The sequence below is a fragment of the Neophocaena asiaeorientalis genome, unplaced genomic scaffold, assembly GCF_003031525.2.
Source record: "Neophocaena asiaeorientalis asiaeorientalis breed wild unplaced genomic scaffold, Neophocaena_asiaeorientalis_V1.1 scaffold344, whole genome shotgun sequence".
Taxonomy (NCBI): Eukaryota; Metazoa; Chordata; class Mammalia; order Artiodactyla; family Phocoenidae; genus Neophocaena; species Neophocaena asiaeorientalis.
Window position 1 is genome coordinate 98,917 of NW_020174693.1, and position 24,045 is coordinate 122,961.

The 24,045-nt window shown below is 37.0% G+C and overlaps 1 protein-coding gene across 1 annotated transcript in view; it reads left to right on the forward strand.

The window, feature by feature from the left end:
* Positions 1-24,045, forward strand: part of ANKS1B (ankyrin repeat and sterile alpha motif domain containing 1B) — a 711,904-nt gene that overhangs the window by 39,603 nt on the left and 648,256 nt on the right. The window contains exon 2 of the mRNA XM_024758913.1: positions 11,525-11,661. Within this exon, the coding sequence (XP_024614681.1) occupies positions 11,525-11,661 (137 nt within the window). The remainder of the gene's footprint in view (positions 1-11,524; positions 11,662-24,045) is intronic.

Genomic DNA, 24,045 nt, shown 5'->3' on the forward strand with positions numbered 1-24,045 from the left:
TCCTTGACTTGCCCCATCCTTCTATCCTTTTTCTGTTCCCTGCAGAATCCTAGATACCCTGCTCTCCATGGCCATGCATTTGCAGAGGAGTCCTCTCTACCCCATCTCCCAGGGAACAGATGCTCATTAGTTTAAGCCAACTCTTGTTAGTGATTGGGTTAGATATCAATGTTTGATATAAATCTGACCAATAAGAGTCTTTAAAAAACACACAAGAAAGAGATGACCCTCTTTTTCGTTTTGATATTATCATATCTGATATGATACTGGGAACTGCTGCAGTCATCTTGGTCCCAGCTTGGGGATGAAGCATCCCATGGAGGAGGGCAGAGCTGAGAAAGCCACAGAGAGGAGGAGCCAGAGCTCCGATGTTTGGCACCTGGAGCTACCCTGGGTCTAGACTCCCTGTTACGTGGCACAATCGGTGTCCCCATTGTTTAGTCTAACTAAAGGAAAGTTTTATGTTAATTTCAGCTCAATTACCTGATCAATTAATGAGGAAACAGAAAATCCAGCTTCCTAACAAAAATTAGAAGGCAAGATAGGAAAGAGGGAAAGTAGGGTAGGGACATAAAATGAAGCATGGTTAAGACCAAGGCAAACTGCTATCATAGTACATATGCTTCCATTTGTGTAAGAAAATGACATGTATGATACACTTACACACAGATATGCATATGCTTTTTCAATCTCCTTATATGAATTCCTGCAAGAACTCACAAAAAATGGAAGTAGGGTGTGGCACCTTAGGATGGGCTTGGGCTCACTTATCATCATATACCATATTATACTGTTTGAATGTTTAACCATGTGAATATTTTGTTTTCACATTTATTAAAGCAAAACCAGATGATATGCCATCCATATACTCACACAACATTTTGAGCAAAGTTTGAGAAAAATGTTCATACATTTATTTGTATTTCTCTTTTGTTAAGTACGTGTTGGTAGTTTTGGGTCCATTTTTTCTATTAGAGTGTTTTTTTTTTTTTCTTACCACATGAAATGATTTTTAAGAACATATTAAATTGTTTGATAACATTAGTTTATAGCAGTTGGTTTTTTTCTCTCAGTGATTAGTACCTGATTGTTGAAAACAATTACAAAAGGGACCACTGAGAAGAATTAGACTGAGTTCAATGGAGGTTGAATTCACCAGGAAGTAGACTTTGAGATGGAGATCGTCATACAGGAGATCAATTAAGAGTGCTCTCGGAAACAATGAATGTGGGAAAGAAGCAAGATGGGGCAGGAGAGGTTAGCCTGCGATGAATTCTCTACATAGGCACCTACAGACTCCCTAGGGATATCTGAAACTGGGATGGTCCTTCAAAATCATCCCAAGTTGGTGACTAGGCACAGCCTTTATACTCCTCTGTTAATCAGACATCAGAAGCAGGCTGCTCCTGGAAGCGCACGTGACCTTGGGTCAAGCAAGTCTCTTCAGCTGATGCAGTTCCCAAAGAGGGCTGACAGGTGAAGACTGTCTGCCAGCAACACTTCAGTCAGCTAAGGGAATAAATCTTTCAGATATGAAGGGCATATTAAAGTGTCTACCACAAATAGGATTAGAGTTTCACTCAGAATGTGTGGTAATATAAGAGGAATGGATGTAGTTATTGGTAAGAGAGTTATTAAATGGTGAATCATTATGCTTAAGCTGAATATGTAAAAAGTAAATATAGGAGTTGATAGATTGAATGAAATTAGATGTATAAAAGGATTAGTTTATAGCAGTGGGATTGAACAACAGGTTTAGTGTGAGTGAGGGAAATGAGAGAGTGAAAATGATTAGATATTGTATCTATGGAATGGGTTCTTCGAGATTAAGATGCCCAAATGAAGCCACTGCTGTTCATAATGAAGTACCTGGTTTAGCCTCAGGTATGAGAACCTGAAAAGAGTTAAAGATCACATGAGTACAAATCAGAACACTATTGGGCTTAGATGATTACTTAAACATCTACAAGGAATCTGAAGGTTCCAAGGTAAATGGCAGGCTTGGGGTGAAAAGCAAGACTGGGAAACATGTGCTAAGGCTTTGAGGCATAAAAGAGAGTACATTGAAGTTCAATGATAGATATGAGTCAGTGCAGACTATAGCAGAGTCACTTTTACGAGTGTGAAAGAATCATGGAATTTAGGCCTGTGGTACAGAAGAATAAATCTCATTTTCACCTCCAACTACTATGATGCTTTCATCTGGGGTTTTAGCAAGTTCATTTTCTAACTTCCCTTAATGGGGAGTCGGTGCTTAGGAGGGATTCTGGCCTGGCAGGACAGTGCTAGGGTATGGCTTGGTCAGCTTGTTGTGAACACCAGTTTGGAATGAGCAGAAGGATACAGGAGATGAATACTGGCAACCAATGAGAGTAAAATCAGAAAAAAGAATTTGTTGTCAAGACCAAAACCTGAAGCCCAAAATGGGGCTCAAAGCCAGTAGATCCTGGAAAACAAAAATCTCTCTGAGAATTGAAGCACAAATATATTCGTAAAACAAAAGAATCCATGAATTGCCCAATGTGAGATAAAATATTTTATTTCTTTAATTTTTCACTTTCTTCATTTGCTTACAATTCAGTCCATAAAAGTTAGCCTTAGGAGGGGACCCATCTCCTCTGGCCTCCCTCTGCCTCTCATTTTCTTTACTGTGCATTGCCCCAGGGATCTATTTCATCTTGCTGGTAAAGGTCAAGGAATAGTCATTCTTGGCACCATCCTGGGAGAGGGATGGTGAAATTCTACTGTGTTCCAGCCAGGCTGAGCTATTTGTACTTCACCAAAGGCATAATGCTCTTTCATCCTTCTGCCCCATTGTATATTCTGTGTTCTTTGTTTAGAATGCTTCTCCCTCCTTGAGTGCTTGATGGCACTCATTCTTCAAGGCTATGATTAAATATTTCTCCTTTACCTTCTCTTCTTACCCATAAACTAACTCCCTACCTTGGTCCCCTTACTCAGTTAGTGGCTCACTCTTCTGTGTTCCCATAATGCCTGATATGTAGCATGAATGACATAGTTTTGTGATTCTGTATTTTCCCTTCTATATTTTCCATTAAATAGGCAACAACTTCAAAATGAGGCTGAGAGTCTGTTTACCATTGTAGCCCAAACATCTAACATGTTGGCCGTGTTATAAATGTAAGCCAAACACCTAACATATTAGTTATCTATTGCTGCCTAGCAGCTTACCCCAAAACTTGTGGCTGAAAACAACAAATATTTATAATCTCACGGTTTCTGTGGGCCAGGAATCCAGGAGGGGCTTAGCTGGGTGGTTCTGGCACAGGGTCTCTCTGAGGTTGCAGTCAGCTGTTGGCCAGAACTGCCGTCATTCAAGGCTTGACCGGTCTGAAGGATCCACTATCAAGCTGATACATGCAATTATGGACAAGTTTCAGTTCCCAGCAGGCTGTTAAACTGAGGGCTTCAGTCCCTCACAGTGCCATGTGGGCCTCTCCAAAAGGCTGTTCACAGTACAATTACTTGCTTTCCTCAGTGCAAAAGAGCTGAGAAAGTGAGAACATGAGAGGACACACATAAGACAGAAGCCAGACTCTTTCTAATCTAATCCTAGAAGTGACATCTCATCACAGCTGACCCTTAAGCAACACAGATTTGAACTGTGGGGGTCCAGTTATACTTGGATCTTTTTCAATAAATAAGTACTACGGGACTACACAATCTCTAGTTGGTTGAATCTGTGGTTGGCAGAACCTCAGATACAGAGGAACTGCAGAGACCGAGGGCCAGCTGGAAAGTTATACTAGGATTTTCGATTGCATAGGTGTCAGCATCCCTAACCCCAGTGTTGTTCAAAGGTCAATTGTTTTTCTGTATTTATTTGTTAGAAGCTAGTCAACAAGTTCAATACATAGTCTAGGGGTGAGAATTTAACAAAAGCACGACTACCATGAGGCAGGGATCAATCGGAACCATCTTAGAAGCTGCCTACCACACATTTTATCTGGTAAAATATCTGCTTAATCAATACTATTGAATATGTAAAGTGGTTGGTGATAGTCATGAAGGTTCAAGTGTTTCAGTTTTCAATATATTTGAAAGAATTGCTAATTTTTAAGAAACCATTACTAGGAGAAAGTAAAATGTATTAACTATTTGGAGTATTAAATAATTCTTTAAAATAATTGTTAAATATATATATTTTAAATTTAATTTTGGCTGCGTCGGATCTTAGTTGCAGCATGCGGGATCTTTCGTTGCGACATAGGCTCTTCGTTGTGGTGCGTGGGCTTCTCTCTAGTTGTGGCGTGCAAGTTTTCTCTTCTCTAGTTGTGGCAAGCAGGCTACAGGGCATGTGGGCTCTGTAGTTTGCAGCACGTGGGCTCTAGTTGAGGCGTGCGAGCTCTGTAGTTGCGGTGCGCGGGCTTAGTTGCCCCGCAGCATGTGGGATCTTAGTTCCCTGACCAGGGATTGAACCCGCGTCCCCTGCATTGTAAGGCGGGTTCTTCACCACTGGACTGCAGGGAAGTCCCCTAAATAATTGTTAAATATTAACTTCCTCAAATGGTACATAGGAAGTACTTTCTCACTGAAAATAGTGAAGAGAAGATATTTGGGCTATTTTACTTACGATTTTCTTTCTTTCTTTCCCAGAAATGATGGTCATGTACCATTACTAAAAGTTACTTTAGAATCAAAAGATTCAATTGGTCTTATTCGTTTGTTTATTCATCCATTCAGTGAGCATCTTTTGAACACGTATTGTGCACAGGGCATTGCCCTGGCTTTAGATACCATGTTATTTGTTTTACAAACCTTAAATGAATTTTTACTTTCATAACGAAACCTTAGTTTTTAATTGCATAGTGAGAAGAATGTTCATGTATAATATGAATATGGAAAAGTAAATTTATAATATAGCATTCTTCTAGGTTTCTCCCTAAAAGGAAGGCCATTTCCATGGGAAGTACTTATGAGAGGGGCCTACAACCTATAGACTACAAATGAAATCTAGCCTATGCTTGTTTTTGTAAATAAAATTTTCTTGTAATAATACAGCCACACCTGGGAATTCCCTGGTGGTCCAGTGGTTAGGACTCTACAGTTTCACTGCCAGGGGCCTGGGTTCAATCCCTGGTCAAGGAATTAAGATCCTGCAAGCTATGTGTCACGGCCAAAAAAAAAGGTAAAAAAAAATACAGCCATACCCATTTGCTTACATATTGTCAATGGCTGCCTTTGCTTACATATTGTCAATGGCTGCCTTTGTGCTGCAACAGCAGGGTTGAATAGTTATGAAAGAAACATCCTAGCCTGCAGAGCTTAAAATGTTTACAGTCTGGACCTTTGCAGAAAAAGTTTGCCAATTTCTGACTTAAAGCCAACAATTAAAAATTATACTTTGGGACTCCCCTGGTGGCTCAGTGGTTAAGGCTCCACACTCCCAATACAGGGGGCCGGGGTTCCATCCCTGGTAGGGGAACTCAGATCCCGCATGGCGCAACTAAGACCCAGCACAGCCAAATAAATAAATACTTTAAAAAATTATCCTTCATGACTTGCTAGACTAATAATTATTAAATACTTACTTGACAGTTATTTAGTGCTATATTCAACTTTCCACAGTAATACCTTAAGCCATCTATCTAGTTATAGTTATTATTATTATTATACATGTATATGGTAATAATAGCAATAGCTACTTTAATTGAGCACTTACTATGTGCCAGGCAATATGTTAAAATACACACATACATACACACATATCTTATTTATCCTTACAAAAACACCAAGAGAGGGCTTCCCTGGTGGCGCAGTGGTTGAGAGTCCGCCTGCCGATGCAGGGGACACGGGTTCGTGCCCCGGTCCGGGAAGATCCCACATGCCGTGTAGCGGCTAGGCCCGTGAGCCATGGCTGCTGAGCCTGTGCGTCCAGAGCCTGTGCTCTGCAACGGGAGAGGCCACAACAGTGAGAGGCCCACATACCACAAAAAAAAAAAAAAAAAAAACACCAAGAGAAAAGCACTGTTTCACAGATGAGGAAACTGAGGTTAAATGTGGCAGGATTTCAGGTTTGATTTATTTAATTCCAGAGCCCAAATTTGTTGTATATGTCTCCTCCATTTCTTAGTATTACCTCCATGAATATTATATTCTTTTCAAACTGAAATATTCCCTATTCCACAAATGTGCCTCTTTCCCATCTTTCTACCTTTTGCTTCTCCTACTTCCAACTCTTGGAATGTCCTGTGCACTCATTTCATCATGTCTGAATTTCACTAATCTGTCAGAGAACTCCTTAATCACCACCTCTTCCATGACACCTTTCCTGAATCTCCAGCCAGAAGTAATCTCAGTCCTGTTTGTCAGCTATAGAGCAACTAGCATGGTTTCTGGTACACTTGAATTGTTCAGTACATGCTATTGAATGATGTTAAAATTCTACTCTGTAACATTGCATATGAATTATTTTGTATTCATAGAATACTTTTCTTCTAAAAGCTCTAGTAAACTAGAAGGGTTTTTTTTCCCCTAGGCTTGTTATCATAGAGAAAACTGACAGTCATAATGTATAATCTAATGCATAGAAAGGGAATGTGACAAGAAGATGTCTCATTTCAATCTGAAATTGCAAGTATCTTCAGTAATTTTCTCTAAGCAGTTTTTATACACCTCATTTCCTTTTCATCAGAAATGTTCTGTAGCTGCAGGTGTGAAATGCAGGTTGACCATGTAAAACCATCATGGACATAGGCTGTCATTTTGCAAAGTCTACTGGATAATTGGTAGGTTTTTATAAATAATATAATAAAGGATATTTTAGGAATAAATCAGTTTCCTAAGACTCTTACGTATGTTCTAGAATATGCTTCTCATTTGGATTTTCTCCAAAAGGACCATGGAATTATAAAAGCTAGATCACCTTTCTCCATGTAATTAAGGACATTTATGACAGTTGCCATTGACACACACACACAGGTTTTATTCATTTTATTTCACTTAGTATTTTTAAAAGATTGCATTGAGCTAAGAGCTGTGGAGAGAATAAAGGAAATATAAGTCACTGTGAAAATATAACCTAGTCTGGAAGAGATAATGAGCAATGCAAGGTAGTATAAAATCAAATTATCAGTGTAATGCTGCATGTCATGGCTTCAGAAGATGGAGACAGAGTCTTTTCTAAATTTAGCACTTGATTACCCACTGTCTTGTACTATGTATTAAATTACTTACAAGAAACATTCAAGAAGCTTTTGCTTTATAGTCTGCATGGACTACCCAGCAGTTTTTTCTGGCTTTGATGCAAAATCACTTAACAGGGCCAGCCCTTGCAGTGAATCATTCCTCAAGGGATCATCTCTTATTCCTGGAATTAAAATTCTGTCCCTACCAATTTGTGTTAATAGCTAAGATACTGGTCTCAAATCCTGCCCAAGTACTCACAGTCATTACTCTAGATGTATTACCTACAAAGTGCTACTATTTATTTTCTTGCTTTTCCCTCTAGATTTTCTTTCCTCTTCTATATTTTAGTTTAATTCTGATAATATTTGGTTTAATAGGGAAAATGGAAACTCAGATTTATTAACTGCATACTATGTCATTATGTGCTAGTTCTTTTTCATTTGTGTTCTCTCACCTTTTTCTGTACACATAAACCCTAGAATGTAGTTATTAATCCTCATTTTTAAAGAAAAACTGAAATCCAGAGCAGTTAAATGAATTGTCTAACATTGAACAGGCAAGTTTTCCACAGACTCCAGCATCTGGTATTAGAATGTGAGTTTGGATGCTTTTTTGAATTAATATTTACTAATAGACAAAGAGCGATATTTAATGTTGTATATTTTATTCTAACAAAAAGTTGAGTAAAAAGTAGCACAGAATTGAAGATGACACAGACAATGGAATAGGATACCATGAGTGAGAAACAGAGACACAGAAACAGATTCATGAAGACTTCAAATATTGGAATTATCAGACAGATTAAAAACAAACCCACTTCACTTGCTGTTTCTAATCAATAAAAGCAAGCCTGAAAATGTTGTTAGGGAATTGAAAATGCTAAATGGTGATCAATGTATTTGAAAAAGAACCAAATAGAAATTTTAGAACTGAAAAGCATAACTGAAAGTAAGAAAATGGTTTGATAGCAGACTAGACACAGCTGAAGAAAGAACCAGTAAGCTGGAAAATGAGTGTAAGAAACTATTCAGAATGCAATACAGAGAGAAAAACGATTAAAGTACAAAAGAGAGAATAAATGATAAGTAGAATAAAGTCTGACGTTATTTCACTGGAGTCCAAAAGGAGAGAAAAGAGAAAATGGGGTAGAGGCAATATTTGAAGTGATATGGTAAGGAGTATATGCTCCTCCAATAGTCTTTCCTATTTCTGCTTATCAAAACTACATCCTTTCAGTTCCTCAGGCCAAAAATCTTAGTCATGCCTGCCCTCTCTATTTCTCTTCTACCCTGTATCCAACACATCAAGAAATTCTATTAGTCTACCTTCAAGATACATCCAGAATCCAACTACTTATCACCAACTCAAATGCAAATGCCCTGATCTATCCTGGGTCACTGGTCTTAACAGATCTCCTTGCTTCCAGGTATTATACCATATAGTACACACAAGGGTACCCTAGGATGTTTTTATGGTTGACATTTTCTGTTTTGATTATTTTTTTCTTATTGTCTCCATGTTCTACTTTGTTTTTGTGGAGTTGGTTAACTCTGTTCAGAAGTAGAGACTGCCCATACCTTGACTATGGCAATAGTCTTCAGGCTCTGCCCCTTCCAGTCACTTTTGTATACCGATGGCATGCTAACCAGCAGAAGGGCAATGTGCCATCAATCTAGAATTTCTTGTCTTCCACTTACTGGAAATATAACTTTGTGATTACCTTTTCTGTAAAAGGAGAATGGTAATAATAGAAGCTACTTCAAAGAATTATTTTAAGGCTATTTCAATGAGCTTCCGTAAGTAAAAGGAATTTAACATGCTCCCTGAACATAATAAATGCTCAATAACCATTAACTATTATTATCATTACTATGCCAGTCTCTGCTTAAATATCTTCAATATTTTGCATTGCCTACAGAATTAAGCGTAAACTTAACATAATAGTAAACCTTATTTTACTTACCTAAACTTAGCTCCAACTTCTTCCTAATGTAAAATACCAGCTTCATCTATGCTCTTTCCACCTCTATGCCCTCATGTTTTGTGTTCTGTCCCAGCTTTCTTGCCTGAAAACTGCAGCTTTTCACAACCATCTTCCTTCCCAGCCAGTCTGATTTCTTCTCCCCCTGCTTTTTCACCATGCTTCATTTATCTGTTATTAACTCTCAAGTTATATTGCATTATAATTTGTTTGCATGTCTGATGCCACATTTGATTGCATACTTCTCAAGGGCTGAGATTTTAAAAAATTTTACTAGACTTTATTTTTTAGAGCAGTTTTAGGTTTACAGAAAAATCAAGCAGAAGGTATAGAGATTCCTCATATACTCCCTGCTGCCACGCAGGCATGGCCTCCCCCACTATCAACATCCCCCTCCAGAGTGGTACATTTGTTGCAACCAGTGAACGTACATTGACACATCATTATCATACAAAGTCCATAGTTTACACTAAGGTTCACTCTTGGTGCTGTACATTCTGTGGGTTGGGACAAATGTATAGTGACATATATCCATAGTTATAGTATCAGAGAGAATAGTTTCACTGCCCTAAAAATCCACTGTGTTCCACCTATTCATCCCTCCATACCTCCTAACCCCTGGCTAGAAATTCTTTTCCAATTTATCCTTTTTTGTTGTTGTTGTTTTGTTTTGTTTGTTTTTGCGGTACGCGGGCCTCTCACTGTCATGGCCTCTCCCGTTGCGGAGCACAGGCTCCAGACGCACAGGCTCAGCGGCCACGGCTCATGGGCCCAGCTGCTCTGCGGCATGTGGGATCTTCCCAGACCGGGGAATGAACCCATGTCCCCTGCATCGGCAGGCGGACTCTCAACCACTGCGCCACCAGGGAAGCCCCCAATTTATCCTTTGAGCATAACATAATACCTAATACATAATTGACCCCAAATAAATGTTTTTACATGTATGACTGAATGAATGAAAGGAGGAAGGGACAAATTAGAGAGAATGAACGCATCTTGTCATTCTTGCTGGCTGATGTTTTGTCTCTGTTTCAGTGGTTACTCATACTACCTTAGCCTACTCAGAAGGTCACCCCCACAGACTACCATCTTTCAGAACCTGGCTTATTTTTGAGATGCTCATTCAGACCCCACCATATATGTTAAACCCAAATCAAGAGTGAGCTCTGGAATCTTTTAAGACTTGTTTTATGAATTATCTATTTAATTCAATGTATCACACTTGCATTTTTTGTTTCATGAACCTATGTCTGTATTCCTCAGTGAGACTAAATTATATTTTTATGTGGTGGGTAAAGTTTCATCCCCTCACTTTTTATGAGCAAGAGGTGCCTTAATAAATTATTGCTTTTCACTTGGGATTGTAGACAATGGCCATGGAACAGAGAAACTTGCTGGTCTCTAAATGAATTCACAGTCTTAGTCACTTTTATGTCAATTCAGCTAACTGTCTAGGACAAAATTATTGGGGACTAATTAAAAACATAACAAGGAAGTAAATTTTTTGAAGATTTGAGCTTACAACAGTTTTCCTAAAAAGTCATAGAGGATTGCCAAATTGTTGTTAAAATAATATAACTTCTGTGTGCTAGCAGGAGTTATTTACAGAACCTTTTCCATCCTTTCCCCAGTATTTTAAACATTCTAAAACTACATCTTTGATCTTATTTTGTTTTGATATAAATTCAGGAAGAAAATGTTATACATGTTGCTGATTTTTAAGTCATTTTCTTTATTTCTGCTCCCCCAATACTGAACATAAGGGAAGATTACTTTGGATTTTTGAAATTTCATTCACTTAGTTTTTGACCATATAGGAAGATATATTTATCTGTGAGTGATAGGTTTTTTTTGTCTACATTATAAAACTATTTTGCACCAATATTTTTTCATCAAGGTTAATTCACTGGGATGGTTTTTTACAGTTTGAGGGATTTCTGGGAAAAACGCTTTGAGAAGCCTTGAATTGGGGTTTTATGAATCAGGGAGGTATGAAACGTCTCCTTTTAATAAAGATCAATACTCATTTGAAATATTATGGAAAAAAACTACTCCAATCATATAAAAGACATATTTTTTTAGTTAAGGTTTTAGTCATTTGTATTATGGCAGTCTTAACAATTATGCTGGATGGTCTATCATTATGAATTAAATAATAATACTCTTCCTTCTTGGAACATTTCTACAGGGGAAGGTATTTACCATTTTAAAAGAAAACAAAGCATTCAATAAACATTATTTTTAAAATATACTGCTGAGTGTATTCCTCATTATGATCTTGTAATTAATACCAGTTTTAAGTTGAAATCTCAATTCATGTTTACTAAAGTAATTTCAAGTCTTAAAAGGTAAACTGAGTGATTAGGTTCATGGCAGTTCTATTTTTATTCACAGAGAATGCCTCTGAGGTAGCAATTACTGCTCCAGGAACTAGTAACCATAGAAACAACTCCACAGGCCCAACACCTGACTGCTCACCTCCATCCCCTGACACTGCCCTCAAAAATATTGTAAAAGTCATTCGACCCCAGGTAAGTGTCCAGCATGACATCATCTGCGCTATAATATATTTCAATTTTGAATCAGTGCATGTGCACCATTTATATTGCAGTGCCTGGACTATCTTATAATAAGTAAATGGATTTCAGATTAAAAGAATGGACTTGGAAGAGAATGTTTCCTTCCCTTGGAGCTGATGATAGACGTTGAAATCTGTGTTAGCTTTTGGAAAAACGAGTTTGTATATTACATGAAAAAAACAAATTACGCTTACAAAAAATGGCTATTTCACATTTTTCTCGTACAACATTTTAATAATTTTGCTCCAATTATTGAACTGCCACATGTTTTCTGGTGTTTCCTTCTCCTTTTGTCTTCATTCCTCTGGATATGCCTCATTGTTTGTGATCACTTCTTTATCCTTCGACCCCAGTTGTTTATATATACGTATTTTTTCCAGTTCTTGATGGCTTCAGACTAATTTTGTCTGTGTTTAGTATTGCACCTCTCATTGCTCCTTATTTTCCTCCAGTGCTCACTTTCCTCTGGCTGGTCTCTTTACCCTTTGTTCTTTTTTCCATTCCTGTCACTTTTCTGTATGGGTTTCTTTCTCTTCCCCCTTCTCTTTCAGTTGGATTTCCCAGTAGGCGGTTTGCAGGCAAGCTTTAGAAATATCATTGGGACAAGCTGTTCTGTGATATTTCATTGAAAATAGCACTTATAAAGCTGTTTGCATTATATTTTTGCCAACAGATGGACTCAGAACATGGAATTGGTGATGTTCTCAACCTGGCTTATTCTGAATGGGCCTCATAAAATCCAAGAGAGGGGAACTTTGGATCAGATCAATGCCATTCACTATCTACTTAGGTGTATAGTATGAACGAATACTTTGAGCCAATTTGCAGAACATATATGTCTTTTAAGGTTGTTTTGGTCTAAATGAGCAATGATTTGTTTAATATCTAACCTTCTTTACCATAACTTACTTTGGATTATTTTATTATAATCATCATCCTCATCAGTAAAATGGCATTTAAGCTTTACATATCCACTACAGCTTGTAGAACACTTTCATACAAATTGTTTTATTTAAACTTTATCAGTTCCAAGGGAATGTATATTTTAGTGTTATGGATAAGGATATTGGCACTCCAAAGGGGCTAAGTTGTGCAACTGATTGGAAGTTTCTTTCCTTTCTTTGGTATAATAATTGTCTCCTGCCATCCTGTTCAGAGGGTAGAAAAATCCTCATTAGGTTGTATAACTTGTTACATCTTTATAAGGCAAAAACTTACAGGTTCATAGGGATAGGTAACATTTCACACAATGTCCCAATATGTGCAGGAGAAAAATGTCTTCAATAATTTCTCTTCCTTTTCAGGGGAATTTGACCTAGTTCATTTAATTCAAGAAATGACCCTCACTAAACTTAGACTTAGATGCTAAATATCACATTTATTATCATTGGCTTTCTCATTAGATGAAGGTGTTTCTGGTGTTATTGTGCAGCTATTACATTTTCAGCATTTTAAACTATTTATGCAGGAGATTGCCCTATGTATATTAATAAAATCTATTACTAAACATATTTATCTTTATACCAATATAAATTCTCTAATGTAAATGCATTTGGTCATTCAATGAATGAAAAACAGATTCTTTTCTACATAATCTAATCAACTCTACAGGACCTTATTCCATGAATCCTCCTTTGCATGTTCTGTTTTGTTGTATTTTAACTTATTTTAGTAAACTTTGAAGAAAACTAGAGGTAGTTTTAAAGCCAGAAATTCCATTTGACTCCATTCCTTGGTTCTGTCCATTTTTAAAAGTGTATGAAGGTAACTGACTCCACTTTCCTTTCTGAGATGTTATAATGATGATTTAGGGAGGGAAAAATGAAGGGAGAAAGCTAGGAAACTAAGTCTGATAGTATTTAAATTAGAACCAATGCAGCCTGTATGTGTGTATGTTATAGAACAATAACAGCTAAGGTATAAAACTGGGAAAGAATATAACCTCAATTGGGCTACCCTTTCTTTCACCTCAGAGACATTGGTGCATTACTTATTTCTCCTCATGAGTCCTGATCTCCTGGGGTTCCTCATTCACTGTAGAGAGCAGGGAATAGAAAATTCAAGCGAAAGTAATTATGAAGGAGTGTTGGGGTAGGACATGTGATTTCAGGAAAGGGTTTAGAGACCAGAGGGTGTGGATGGGGGACAGCTAGATGGATAGAATAGAGGACTCCCTGGTGTGTTTTGACAAGTCACAGGTGTGTCAGGCATTGAACCTTTTCAAGAGCTACTGTTCCAAAGAAAAGAGAATTATTAGTTAGCTTATGTAAGAGCCTATACTTTGATCATAGGTTTAACCCTCTGAAGTGTTTGCTAATTCTCCTGGCTTTTCTGTCTGGAAATGCAAGAATGTGGTTTGATTGACTTGTGGGTATTCAAATACTTTTTTTTTTTCATTTACTAATTAGAAATTAATAACATGGTTGAAATGATCATTTCACTCTTAAAACTGGTGATGGGCCTTGAAAATAAAAGTATAAATGCAACTTTTATTCATGAATTTACATTTATTTGCCTGAGCATTAGCAGATGTGTTTAGTCTTATTGTGAGAAGAATGATATAGAATAGATGAGAGATAAAAACAGGACTTTTCATCTTATTCATTGCAAATAGATACTGATTAGATAGAGCAAGTTAGGTTACGTCTCCTTTGCCTGATGCATACCTTTATCTAGTCTACTTTCCATAACTATAAATGAAGAATATCCATTGTAACCAAGTTCTTGCTTTCAGTATGAGGTAGAGCTGATTATACATTTCATGTATTTCTGATTGGTGTTTAATTACTTGGAAGCTACAGACGTTGCGGTGCTTTGTTGAGTTTGATTCTATTTGGCATATTTATTAACTCATTAAGTCATAGCTGTTAGTTCTGCATCCTGTATTTGATCTTTTTTTTCCTGCGGTACGCGGGCCTCTCCCTGTTGTGGCCTCTCCTGTTGCAGAGCACAGGCTCTGGACGCACAGGCTTAGCGGCCATGGCTCATGGGCCCAGCCGCTCTGCGGCATGTGGGATCCTCCCAGACCGGGACACGAACCCATGTCCCCTGCATCAGCAGGCGGACTCTCAGCCACTGCGCCACCAGGGAAGCCCTGTATTTGATCTTTTTACCTTTGCTTCTTTGGGCTCTTTCATGTCTTAAAATTCTCCAGATTGTGAAACGTTCTATTTTCGATTCATAGAGCCTGAAAGATTTAGGTGCTACTGGCTTCTCTTTGTTTTTCTCCAGTATATTAACCCACAAGCCTGAGTTTCTCTATTTAGATGAATTCACAAGGCTGGGTTCACTTACTTATACTTGAAAATAAAATTATTTTTAAATTTGAAAAAACACTTTAAATACTTGAAAAAATATTACCTTTAAAAAATTTAGGTAGGTCTATTGACATACAAGTTTTTTTTTTTTTGCTACTAAATAATTATAGTTCCTTGTAATGGCTTTGTTTTTTTAAAATTCTCCTGGTAAAAGTATCTTTTTCCCCTAATTGAAGAATACAATACAGTTTGATGGATTTTGACAACTGTGTTTGTAGGTGTAACCACCACTCAAAGCAGGATATATGTAGAACATTGGTGTTACCCCCAGAAAAAAGAGGTATACCTCATACCTCTTTCCAATCAATGGCCCCTATTCCTGCCTCAGAGACAACTTCTTTCTGATTTTTATCACTATTGTTAAGAATTGCTTATTCTTGGACTTTATATAAATGGAATCCTAGAGTGTGTGTGTGTGTTTTGTGTATGTCCAGGTCTGGCTTCTTTCACTCAGTGTAATGTTTTGGGGATTCACTCATGTTATTCCTTTTTTTACTGAGTAGTATTCCATTGGATTAATATAGTACAGCTTGTTTATTCAGTCTCCTGTTGATTGATACTTGTGTTGTTTCCTGTTATTTGCTATTATGAATGAATATGCTGTGAAGTCATGTTCAAGTATTTGTAAATACATATATTTTCTTATAGATACCTAAGAGTGGGATTGTTGGGTAGTAGGGCAAATGAGTAGCTAACTTTATAAGAAACTTGCCAAGAGTTTTCCAAAGTAGTAGTTCCATTTTATAATCCCCAACAGAAATATCTGAGATTTTCAGTTTTTCCACAATCTCTCCACCATTTACACTTAAAATTTTTTCATTTTAACCATTCTTATGGGTATGAAAGGATTTCTCATTATGGCTTTAATTTGCATTTTCCTGGTGACTAGTGATATTGAGCACCTTTTCCTGTGGCTGTTGCTCATTTTATATCTTTTGAGAAGTACCTGTTCAAATCCTTTTTATGGGGTTGTTCAATTTTCTAATTGTTGATTTATAGTAATTCTTTATAAATTCTTATGTAATTCCAAAAGATATGAGGCATTTGTCAGGTTTATGCACTGCAAATATTTTTCCCAGTCTGTGTTTTGCCTTAATATTTTTTAGTGGCACCTTCTGATGAACAGAATATTTTAATTTTGGTGAGATCCAATTTATCAATTTTTTTTTTCATGGTTAGTGCTTTTTGTGTCTTGTCCAGGTTATAAATAAATGTACCCATATTTTTTTTCTAGAAGCTTTCTGGTTCCGGCTTTTGCATTTAGTTCTGTGATCCATCTCAAATCATTTTTGTATGGTGTGAGGTGGGAGTCGAGGTTCATTTTTTTCCTATGTGGAAAAAGACCTTCCTCTCCTCATTGAGTCGACTTAATGCTTTAGTACTGTTTACTACTTTAACTTTCCAATTCTTCATTGTTGGTATATAGAAATGCAAATGAGTTTTATATCATCCTTGTATCCTGCCACCTGGATAATTTCTTTTAAAAATTACAGTAGCTCCTTTAAAAATAATTTCCTTAGGGTTTTCTCCTCTCCTGTCACCTGAAAATAATGATGGCTTACATTTTTCTTTCTGATCTTTATGACTTTTATTTCTTTTTCTTACTGCTATGACTGCATTGCAGTGGTTCATGGAAGGGGTAAAGCCAGAAATCCTTGCCTTATTTGCTATCTTTGAGGTAAAGCGTTCAGTATTTCAATTAAGTATAAGCTATAAGTTTCTTGTATGTACCCTTCTACTTCTAGTTTGCTGAGAGTTTTTAGCATGAAAAAGTGTTTTTTCCCATTTTTTCATTTTTTTTCTGCGTATATTTAGATGATCATATGACTTTTTTCTCCTTTCATTCTGTTGAAGTGATAAACATTCTTTTACTTTTGAATATTAATCCAACTTTGCATTTTTTTGGTTAGGTACCTCTTGGTTATGATGTTTTACCCTTTTTATATAGTACTTGATGCAAGAGGCATTTTAGATAAAACATTACTGTGTGGAGAGATGGGTTAGACCTAAGGGGGTCAAAGATACCTGATTGGCTGGGATTTTGGAATGATACTAATAGATATAGAAAAAACTTGAGCAGAAGTTTATTTTGATGAAGGAGAGGGTGACATGATAAATTTGGTTTTGTCAGCTTACTGAGTGTGAGGCATGATATACAAATTGGAATATTGGTGGGGAATTATGGTGAGAGAGGTAGGAGCTTAAGGTAAAGATTTTATAGTCACTTATAGAATTTGATGGTGAAAGGAGATAGTACCAAAGGTAGTATGCTGGGAAATGTTTACACTTAAGGAAAAAAGTTAATATTTCTTGAGCACCTAATATAATTTAATTTTCATGATTTTGGGGGGAATGGATATTATTATTGCCATTTTATAGGTGAGGAAATTGAGAACAAGGAAGTTTAAGTAATTTCTTCATATATATTTGAGAAAGAGGGCCTTAGCAAAAGAGAGAGAGAAGGAACATTGACAGTATAAAGAAGGAAGACAAAACATTTTCATGAATATAAAGGGAGAAAAGAAAACTGAAGAAGAGATTAGTCAATACTGTCAAAATTTGCCAGGAGATGGAGGAAAAGGGAGATCAAAATGTCACTTTATTTGCTGATTATGAGGGCAAAGACCTTCAAGAATGTAAATTCCCTCAAGTGGAGAAGGTAGAAGCTTAAGATGCAAAGAGTTGAAGAGTTGGAGAAAAACAATGCACTGACTGTAGATTAATCTTTTGAATAGGTTGGTGGTAAAAGGAAAGAAAGTATTATGGCATTGTGTTGAAAGATGGGCATGGTTAAGAAAACAGTTTTGCTTTCATTTCAGGATGCAGGAAATTAAACCTCCTTGTAGAGAATAGGAAAGAGGAGACTAAAAGTTGATTAGAGAGACATGAATGATGGAGACTGAAATGTAACATTTTATAATAGAAGGAGTGACTAAATCTAATTAGCTCCAAAGTTCAAACATTCTGGCATTACTAGATGCAAGAGACACTTTGGATAAAGCTTTGGTTGTTAAAGAACTGCTTTCTTGGGCTACGCCCTCGGTGGTAGTTTTAGCTGGGTGTGTTTTTCCACTTCTTTCTTCTGTTTCATGACACAAATCAAATCTAAAGTAAGAGAAGAGGATGTTTGAGAAGTGACCCAAGGTGGAGGCAGAAAAAGAGACTATTTTAGTACTTTATCATAGATAAATCATTCAAACAGGTGCTTAATGTTGAACATTATAACAACATATTTTAATGAACATAGATGGATACTAACAGGAAGCCAACCTTAAAAAATTTGAAAGTTCTGATTATTTTGAGGTACTCCTGGTACTGTCCAGATCCTACCACATAATTTAAATCCCATCCTAAGTAGAATTCAGCAGAATGAAATGATTCCAGGCTGCACTCTTTTGCAGCTAAGGAGGGACCCTGTGAAGAAAAAACAAAGAGGCCAGAGGGGCAAAGAAAAGAAAAAGTCAAGGGCCCAGTTTTCTCAAGAGGCTAAGGGAGATGATTTGCAGAAAGATGAGCTGCTCCTGAACTCCAGCCCATGATGGACTCTGTTTCCATCAGGTGACAACTCAGCTTGAAGAAATTAAATACTTTGGGTATTCTCCTGGACTTTCTGTGTGCTTAATGAACTAATAATAAAGTAATTTAATAATAAACCATACTATCTCTCCCATTATTAATGGTTTAGAACCAGGGTTGTATAAAATTCTTGCCAAATCTAGAACAACATTTTACTGGGCACTGTAGGGTTATAGAATACATATGCTAAAATTTAAAATTAGAAATGAGAGTGGGTATGTAAAAAGCAGAGGCATATAACTCAGAATGAGTATAGCATATTGTATTAGGTTGAAGCAAAAATAGATAAGGTATAAAAAGTTTTTCAAAGAGGTAATCTTTTAAAAATATCTTTATTATCGAGCATTGAACCATTTATTTCTGCTATTGCACATGCGTTTCATATATTTCTTATAAAAACCCTACAAGGTAGGTGTTTTTTTCTTTATTTTACTGATTGGATCTGAGACTAGGTTGAATAATTTTCCCAGTGTTAAACAGCCACTGACTGGAAGAGCTCTGATCTCCTAACTCCAATAGTCTATTAATGTTAATTACTCATTAGGGAGAAAATAATCAAGATGGCCTATTGATATTCCAGAAGGATGATGAAGTTTGAGAGGAGAATAATAGATTAGAAAAAGGAAGAAGAGCAGAAGCATAGATGGCAACAGCTTGTAGCCTGAGGAAGGGAACCAAAGAAGACTGTATACTATCATTTGGAGTCTTGCAGCCAAAGCTAAGTAATAGGAGAAAGCTGAAAACAGAAAGATAATAAAACAATAGAAAATAATCTTATGTGAAAAAAAGAACATTTTGGAAAGGAAAAAAATTGAGGAAGAAGTCAATGACCCCAACGATCAACCAGTAGTCTTCAACAAATTGGAGTGTCCTGGAAAACTTTTTATTTTTATTGAAGTATAGTTGACTTACAATATTATATTAGTGTCACATGTGCAGCATAGTGACTCAATATTTTTATAGACTACATTCCATTTACAGTTATTACAAAACAACGGCTATATTTCCTTATACTGTACAGTATATATCCTTGTTGTTTATTTATTTTGTACATAGTAGTCTGTACCTCTTAATTCCCTACCCTCTTCTTGCCCCTCCCCATCCTTCTCCCCACTGGTAGGAGGTGGGAATCACCCCATATTTAGCCAGCATCATCCTAAGATGATTTAGGGAACTTAAAAAGTCTCCCAAATACGTTACCTAAAAGCTAAAGTTGCTATCTTCAGAGCCAATTGTGGATGAGACAGTGAGAGTGAGAGCACCGTCTCTCAAAGGTCACATTTCAAGTGTGGGCAAATGTGATTTAATTGGCACTATAATAACATGTTGGGTCATTATAGGGCTTGTTCTCTATATCTGTGTGTCTGTTTCTGTTTTGTTATATACATTCATGTGTTTTTATGTTTTAGATTCCTCATATAAGTGGTAACATTGAGTATTTGTCTTTCTCTGTCTTATTTCACTAAGTATAATACTCTCCAGGTCCATCCACGTTGTTGCAAATGGCAGAATTTTTTCTTTTTTATGGCAGAGTAATATTCCATTATATATATATACATATACATATACATACACACACATCTTCTTTACCCATCCATCTGTTGATGGACACTTGCTTCCATGTCTTGGCTATTGTAAATAATACTGCTATGAACATTGGGGTGCATGTGTCTTTTTTTTTTTTTTTTTTTTTTGGAGTACGTGGGCCTCTCACTGTTGTGGCCTCTCCTGTTGCAGAGCAACAGGCTCTGGACATGCAGGCTCAGCGGCATGGCTCACGGGCCCAGCCGCTCCGCGGCATGTGGGAATCTTCCCGGACCAGGGCACGAACTCGTGTCCCCTGCATCGGCAGGCAGACTCTCAACCACTGTGCCACCAGGGAAGCCCCATGTGTCTTTTTGAATTAGTGTTTTTGTTTTTTTTCAGATATGTATCCTGGAAAGCTTTTTAACAAAATGCTTGGGCCCTACCCCCCAGACCAATTAAATTGATATCTCTAAAGACAGGTATTTTATGCAATCATATGTAACATTTTGCTTTTAGTACTTTTTTTTTAAGAATTAAATTCTAGTCATGCTCTGTCACATACCCTTCGTGTAACCTTTCTAACCCTCAATTTGTCAGCAAAGTGAGGATGGTGTTTGCCTTGCCTGCTTCTCAGGGACATAGTAAAGCTCAAATCAGATAATATGTGCCATGGCACTGTGTAAATTTTAAAGCTCTATAGTGACCCAACTTGTTATTAGAGTGGCAATTAAATCACATTTTCCCACATTTGAAATACGACCTTCGAGAGATGAACCTCTCACTCTCGCTGTCTCATCCACACTTGGCTCTGACGATAGCAACTTTGGCTTTTAGGTAACGTATTTGGGAGCCTTTTTAAGTTTCCTGAATCATTTGAATCTACTTAGGATGATGCTGGCTAAATATGGGATGATCCCCACCTTCAACATTGCATGCCTTAGAGATGTCTCCATAAGATAGCTACGGGAAGTATAAACTCCTGAAATCTGGGGTATGAGAGAATCCAATGAAGATAAATGGCTCAGTGTTGGGTCAGGCTGACCCAATGCAGGGGAAGGAAAAACCAGCATCCAGAAAGCATCCACTATGAACTGCATCTTCCATTAGTGACTAAAATCACCTCATTCTATATAGAGATCATGCCAATCACATGTCAGAGGAATATTAGTCATCCTCATTTCTCTTCTTTTGATGAAATCCTGGCTGAATTTGTCCACCAGGAAAATGGGAAGTTATTTGTTACTGACACTTTCAACATGTAAAAAGAATTTTCATTTCCTTTTCTAAGCATGAAGTATAATTTTCTGAATTGCCATTGACAAACAGCAGACCTTATTGAAGTGGTGTTTTTCTTTTGTGTTATTCAGGTTTCTTCTTCCACGTACATAAAAATCTCAGTGGATAAGATTCTTTGTCATGTCTTTTTCTCTAGAGCATCTCTAGGCACTCTGAATAAGAATGCATAGATGAAAAATGCTCTGGGAAAAATTTCCTTAAAAAACAATATGTCCAGAAAGTAGAGTTGGCATTATTACTTTAAATGTCTTAAGTGGTAGATTAGAATTTGAAATCTAATCTCATCCCTCCTATTAGGTCATTTGTTATTGACTTGCACTGGGTAAAGTTAAAAGCCCCCAATTACCTCTGCCTCTAATTCATGGAAACCTGTTTGACCACTTGATGAATAGTGTACCTAATGTATGAGGCTGAAGCTAATTACTTCTATTTCCTGATCTTTGCTGTTCTGAAATTGTGGAATTTAGCTCTGCAAATACCACAGAGCCCATTGTTACTTTGTTTGTTCATTCATTAAATAAATATTTAATTGAACTGTGCCTACCATATGATGGGCCTCATAAGAGGAGATTTGAATATGAAAATGACCTAAAAGAATCTTTAATCAATTGAGGGAGACTTGCTTTAAACAGATAATGTTTGGAATTTCACTGATGGATTTTATGCTGGAATTCCCCATGGGTCATCCTCAGACCCCCTTCTCTTCTCAGTCTACACATATTCCTATATACTCACGTCCAGTTCCAGAGCTCTAAATGCCGTCTATATTCTGACTACTCCTAAATTTATATTCCAGCCCCAACCACTTTCCTGAACTCTAGGCTCATAACCAGCCAGCTAGTCTAAATCTCAAATTAAATATCTAAGAAGCATTTTAAGCTTAACATGTGTGGCGCTAAACTTTGTATTTCAGTTAATAGCAGCTCAGGCTAAGAGACTTGACCCCATCGTTGATTCTTTTCTTTCTCTTACGCCCTCACATCCAATCCAACAGAAAACCCAAGAGGCCAGCAATCCTCAAAGTGTGGTTTGGGACCGCTTGGCAGTCTCCAAGACCCTTTCAGAAGATCTGTGAGGTCAAAGATATTTTCATAATAGTACAAAGAGATTTTGCCTTTTACACTCTTATTTTTACACCAGTACTTAGTGGAGTTTTCCATCATTGCACTGTGATGTTCAGTGACATCATAGCTCTGATGGCTCATGAAATGTGCACTTGTGTATTCTTATGTCTTAAAAGTATCTCAGTTTTAATTTTTTATATATTGAATATTTACAGATATTACCCTTATGAACAAACACTCTTTAGTGTTCTCAATTTTTAAGGGTGTAGAAGAGTCCTGAGATTAAAAAGCTTAAAAATTGTTCCTCTGTCTTTCCTTTCAAAACATGTCTTGACTCAGGACCCTCTTATCATGTCGAATAAGCCATTAACATCTCTTAAGTGGACCTTTGAAAAAGCATGTAGCAACCTAATTGGGAAAAGAATTTGAAAAAGAATAGATACATGTATATGTATAACTGAATCACTTTGCTCTGCACCTGAAACTATCACAACGTTGTTAATCAACTATACTCCAGTATTGAAAAAGAAAAAGCCTCTTAACCTGCTTTGTTTGTGGCACTGATCGTTGTGCCCTTGTCATCCTTTTGCAAATCAGCAGATAGACTTACGTAAATCAGATCATGTTATTCATCTGTTCAACCTTCTCATCTCACTCAGACTAAGGCTTACAACACCCTATATAATTTGATTCTCTCTTTAACCTCTTAATCTGTCTCCTATCATTCTCTACCTAACTCATTTTACTCCAGCCAGGCCATCTCCCCTGCATGACCTCAGATAAGCCAAACAGCTCCTGCCTTAGGTTTTTTGTTCTCATCCTTGACTTGCCTGAAATGGCCTTCCCTCAGAGACCTACATGGCTTATTATCTTTCTTCCTTCAGGTCATTATTCAGATGCCACCTCATGAAAGAAGCCTTCTCTGACCACTGAATATAAAGTAGCCACTATTTTACTTTCTATCTCCTTTATGCTATTTTTTCTTTATAACGTTTTTTCATTCCTGAATTAGCAATTATATGTTGATTTGTTCTGTGTCTTTCTTCCTCATTTGAATGAACATTCCATGAGAATGAGAACTGTATCATATTATTATGATTATTATTATTAAATTCTCAGTCACAGCACCTGGTACATAATTTGTGCTCAATAAATATTTGAATTAATTAACTGAATGGTTGGGTAAAGGGCAGTGAAGACTATTCTAGGAAGCGGGTACTCAAATTGAACTTCATATTTGAATAAGAATTAGCTAGATGAAGTGGTAGATACGTAGTCCAGGGAGCAGCATAGGATGAGTAGGGCATTTAAAGTTTTTTGACTTAATGCTCTGACAAATCCATCTAGGATATTCTAATGAGTCAAGAAGTCCCAAGCAGATGTTCTACCCTCTTCCCCTCAATCAGAATGTCCTAATCTCTACGGAGTACTCATCCTGAGTACTGTTCTTGGCAAAAGAAGGGTTTTCATTGTAAAATATATAGAGGAAATACAGGGTTAAACACTTTTCTTTACTGAAGAATTTTTCATAGCCTTCCCCCACTACCATCTCTGGA